The sequence below is a fragment of the Pterocles gutturalis genome, unplaced genomic scaffold (assembly GCF_000699245.1).
Source record: "Pterocles gutturalis isolate BGI_N339 unplaced genomic scaffold, ASM69924v1 scaffold2944, whole genome shotgun sequence".
NCBI lineage: Eukaryota > Metazoa > Chordata > Aves > Pterocliformes > Pteroclidae > Pterocles > Pterocles gutturalis.
Genome location: NW_010135389.1, coordinates 1 through 5,173, shown reverse-complemented (window position 1 = coordinate 5,173; position 5,173 = coordinate 1). Strand labels below are relative to the sequence as shown.

The window sequence follows — 5,173 nt, the reverse complement described above, 5'->3', positions numbered from 1 at the left end:
CTGAAGCTCCTCCAGACCGGGAGAGCAGAGGAGGGCTTCTGCAACGCCCTCAGCTGTCTCCCAGGCTTCCTTAGAGGGTCTCACCCTGCTCTGATGGGCTTGAAGCCTCATCCTGTGTCAGGACACATGTTCTGAATCAAGAGTTTTTTCCTGCCCATCTCGAATGAGGAGGTTAATGGGCAATTTCACTGTCTGGGAGAGACTGAGGCGTAACAAACCAGGAGCTGCAGCGCCAGCTGACAGACCCCGCTGCTGTCCGTGGTGCGGGTTTTTTTTGGTGGGAATTTCAGTCTGGTGTGGGATAAAAGGGAGAATAACTAGTAAACAAGTAGGGTGGTTACAGCTGCCTGGAGAGTGGGAGAGAGGAAATTACTTTGAGCCTTTACTAGAGCAAGGCTGGGATTTTCTGGGGTTTGGCTGTTCTTAAAGCATGGGTGCTTTTAACCTTTAACTGCAACGAACACTTCGGGGTCATAAATCCCTTCCTCATTAATGTCACCCGCTCTCGGCAGCGCAGCGTCGTCTCCTGTCTTTACTCCTCTGTTATGAGAGCGGAGATTCTCTCCGGGGTGAAACAGCTGCGAACGCTCTGCCACGCCTGAGTACCAAAGACTTAACCCATAAACCAGAGACAGTTTTCCAGGAAATTACAAAGGCAGCAGCGAGGCTGTTTCTGGGAGAAGAGCGTGTTTATGAGGGAGACCAACAGTTGCCTCTTGGAACAAAGGAACAGCCTTGAACTCGGGAAGCACTGAAAACATCACCCCCATGTGCCCTTGGGTAAGGAGCAAACTATAGAAAAGCTCCCGCAGTGAAGTGCTCACACGCTGAACACATTGAGGCCTTGGAGAGGTATGTGAGGTTCTTCACAAACATGCTCGAGACAAAAAAAAACCCAAAACCAAACAAAAATGGAGACGATAGGCAAAAAGCCTCAACACTGCAGGCAGCAGTATGGGATCTGCTTCTAGAGTCATAGCTCTTCAATACTTTTTAATGGAGTTTGGGGGGTTTATTATTTTTTTAAGCCTTTGCTTTTCACTCTTCTCTTTTAACCCTTCTCCTGAGGGTCCCCAGAGCTCGGCTGTGAACGGTGAAGCTGTGCAAACGCAGGAGTTGGTTTTGATGGGTCTCAGGGTGGTAAGCATCCAACTACTCGTTTGAAACAGGAGCAGTTCAGGAGATCGGCTGTAGTCCCCCACTGCAGAGCTGTGCGTGAATAAATTCACTGCGCCCCTGTGGGCACGAAGTTTGGGTTTTATCTGGGTTTAACGGGTTTCTCATGACTAGAATCTCTGTTGTGCAGTTTTGCTCTAATTGGAATAGGGGCAGGTAACTGTGCTCCAGGGAAAAAAGATAGTTAAGCGGTAGTAGAGTTAATGTTTGCCTTTCAAGTATTTCAAACACAGATATTTATCCTGCTACTGTATCTAACTGCTTCCCAAATACTTTCGAAAAGGAAACAAAATTCCTTGTGTCTCCTCTGAGCCAACAGGAAATACTTACTGATTCGGATTCCACCATGAGTCAGTTCAGAGATTACAACAGCTGCCAAAACAACTGGCGGAGGAGCTTACTGGGAGTGAAAACCCAACAACAAGGAGATAGGAAAAAAGTAAGAGATGAAAAATCATCTGTAACCATGTTTGGAAGAGTATTTATAAATACTATAGAAGAAGCTAACGCTTACAGCAACATTAGAGCAATCACATTATCTTTTCTGAAATTATATATATATTTATTCAGTCACACAGCTCAGCGTGAGATAATGACCGTCTCCAGCTGGATGCTTTGTGACACGTGTCCTGGAGGCAGTTCATCACCATGTTATTACTCCTATCTCCACAGTTTCAAGGTCTTGGTAGTTCTCTTACGGGGTGGTATCATGTTAAGGCATTCTCACAGTCCTCTCCTGGTATTTGCAAACACAAGAAATTACCTGCCCAGATCTAAACGTGAAAATGATGAAGCAATGAGTCACTTCATTGTCACATACGCTTCTCTCTTTGTACCCTCTGTAGGACTGGCACATCTTGGATGATTTAGGGCTTAGAAACATCCATTTGGCACAAAGACACAAAAACCCCAGCAGAACATCACGGTGGTGCTTTTTTACTGCACGTCTTTTGATAAGAAAACCACCTCAAGGAAAGCCATGGCGCATTATCTGTGCACTGCACGGGCTGGAGGGCTCTCCTGCAGGGAGGAGGAGGTCCCTTCTGCTGTCCCCCGCTGTCCTGGGCAGCCCAGTGCCTCGGGTACCTGCTCGGGACTGCACACACAGCTGCTTTACTCAGACTCTCTGTGCGGTGCTTTCTCTAAAGTTTATTTTTTAGTCAATAATACACTTAAAATGCACTTAAAATCGTGCAGCAACAATGTGTTTAACACCATGCTCTCTCTAACTACTCTAAAATAAACTGTCCTTTTTTTTTTTTTTTTTTTCCTCCTGAAGTGTGATGCAGAAATAAAATCTTAAAATGGAAGAGTCATCATCTTGTTCTAAATGCAAAAGCCCAGGTTGTTTCACTGAAAAACTGTGGAAAGGTTGGTTTCTACAGTATATACACTATTTTGCACAAACTCTAGAGGACTATGTGGGATACAAGGGGAAACTGCTGTTGCAGAGGAGCGTGCACAGCACAGAGAAGCGCCTGTGCATTTCCCTGGAACGTTTCTGTACTCCCTCCTTTCTGGAAGGTGCAATAATTTCAATTTCTCATTTCTACCACAAAAAACATCAGTAAAAAGAACTGGGTTTGCAGTGATGTTTTAAACACAGGAAAACTGCTACAACTATAAACTTTCCTATTCTTTAAGTACATAAAGAGTGTACAAAAGGCTGTTTATAAAAAACATTTTGCTACAGGTCTTATTTTGAAATCACACATAAAAATGCTGAATATTAACTAATGACATTAACTTACATAATACTTCAACCGGTATGCTTACTGAAAGAATTATACTCAGGTGATTATTCCAAAGCCTCATGGGCTTGTGTTTCTTTTGGAATAACTGTCTCAAGTGAAATTTTCTCAGTTCAGTCAGATACTCATTCCCATTTGCCAAAAAAAGCCGCCGACGTGCGTAAAATCTCTGTGAGCCTTTGAACGTGTCACGCCTGAGTTCAGTACTTATGAATCCCTTCTGTGCCAGGCACCAGAGAAGGGTCCTGCACGTCCCTTGGGCTCACATCATAGCCCAGCTTCTTCATGTCTTTGGTCACTATGTTGAAGGAAATGGTCACAAAGCCTTGAGATCGCACTCTTGTTACTAGAAGAAAGAAGACGTGAATAAAACCGGAAGTTTTTGAATAGCTGTTGAACTCCCCACATATCCAGGTAGGACTGTTCTCAGCAGGAACTCTTCAACAGAAGATGGGTGGCCAAGCTGTGACCTGCTGTCGTGCGAGAGTCACAGTCAGGAGCCCCCAGGGACTTACCTTCTCTTCCTTCTCCCTGTGCCACCACTCTGGGGTCAGTAAATTCAGGACGTCTCCCTGTGAACCAGCTTGGAGAAGAAAATAGAAAATAATTCATGGGATACATTCACTGGTGTTTAGATCTGGTACCGTTCATTACATGGATGTTAAAAACAAAGGGGGGTTTAATGACACTCCCAGCAGTAGAGAGGTTTGAAGACTGATTCATTTTATTGCTGATCTGCTTTGATCAATTATAAAAGTTTTGTCTAAGGAAAATGAAACTAATGCCATACGCATGATGTTAAATCCAGGTTTTTCTTAATGTGGCTGTCCTTCAAGAAAAGCCCCTAGCTACAGAAAGATTTAGGGAAGGACTGCATCACACCTCTTCAGAGTCAAGTGACAACTAAAACGCTCAGTAAAGTCAGTCTGAGTAGTGCCTCTGCACATCGCATCACCGATATGAATGGAACATGGAGCTGCCCCTCGCTATGAGAACTGATGTATCAGTCTGTTCTGCTGAAATCAGTTCTTTTTGAAACCAACAGTGGTCAAATATGAGGAGGAAAAAAAAGAAGACTTAACATTAGTGCAAGCAGGGAGTTAACATAAAGCTCTTCAAAAGACGTAGATTCCTAAAAGCGTGATTTTACCTACCAAACTAGCTGGTTTTGATACAAGGTAGTTGCATGTAAGCAGTGGGTAGCTGGATATACCTCTGTGACTAAGAGCAAAAAGGACTTTAAAAAAAAAAAGAAGTCTTTAAGTATTACCTTGTAAATTTCTGCAGCCTAGATGTGGACTCTGGAACAAACATCGCTATGGTTCTTGTATGCCTAAAACAAACATGAGAAGCACAGAACTTAAGAAATGAAGCAAACAGCACTGGCAACACTTCTTATGTTTATAGAGGAACCAGAATTTCAGACAGGTCAGGCCTCTGAACATCTCAAAGTGCAATACTTTCCCTTCCCCAAAGAAAGGGTTTGTTTGCGTAGGAAGAGTTTATCTTTCTCCATTTCCAGGGGGGGAATGAAAGCTCAGCATGTGCTGGGAGCGATGGGGAAGGGGTAACATACTGCACTGCATACTGGGGCTTTCCACGTGCCAGGTTTGACTTTACAGCTGTCTACAGGATCACCAAAAATTACCTGATAACCAGGGGATAATCCACGCTCTTGGTACTAAACAGCCAAGACACAATAAGGAGACACGGGAATATTTTTGTTTCTGAAACAACATATTAACTAGAAAAAAAAAAAAATCTGTTTCAGTCCTGCAAGCCAGGCTGTCACCTCACCTTCCCGGGGTGAAGGGCACATGAACAGCTCCGTAACCCCTGACCACATCGTTTCCAAAGAAGTCAGGTCCGTAGACGCTCACAACGATCTGCGGCCCTGCAAGAGAGGCAGGTGTGAGCGGGGCGCCTGCGCTGCGGGCTGGATCCCGCGCCCCAGCACTCACAGCCCGACGGGTTGGTGCTCTTGAAGGTGATGTCGATGGGGAAGTTCCAGACGAGGGTGGTGGGTGCGACGTCGCTTTTGGAGGTGATCTGGGAGATGCCCTCCTCCAGGCCCTGCGGGGAGAGCGAGGGGTCAGCCGGCGGCCTGGCGGGCAGGGGGGTTTCAGGGGGACACACAGTGCGGCCTCACCGCCGTGGGGACCCAGTCCTGGCCGTAGACGAAGCAGAACTTGCAGTAGAGATCGTCAAACCCGGGGAACTGCGGGCGAGAGAGGCTGCGTGGGAAC

General features: G+C 45.6%; 1 protein-coding gene across 1 annotated transcript; it reads right to left on the bottom strand.

Moving 5' to 3' along the window:
• Positions 1-3,127: 3,127 nt before the first annotated feature.
• B9D1 (B9 protein domain 1) lies at positions 3,128-5,157 on the bottom strand (the record flags this gene model as incomplete). The annotated part of the gene is made up of 6 exons (XM_010081858.1): positions 3,128-3,273; positions 3,443-3,510; positions 4,198-4,260; positions 4,725-4,821; positions 4,889-5,000; positions 5,077-5,157. Coding segments are annotated over 6 exons (567 nt in total), but the record flags the coding sequence as incomplete, so codon positions are not given.
• Positions 5,158-5,173: the final 16 nt, after the last annotated feature.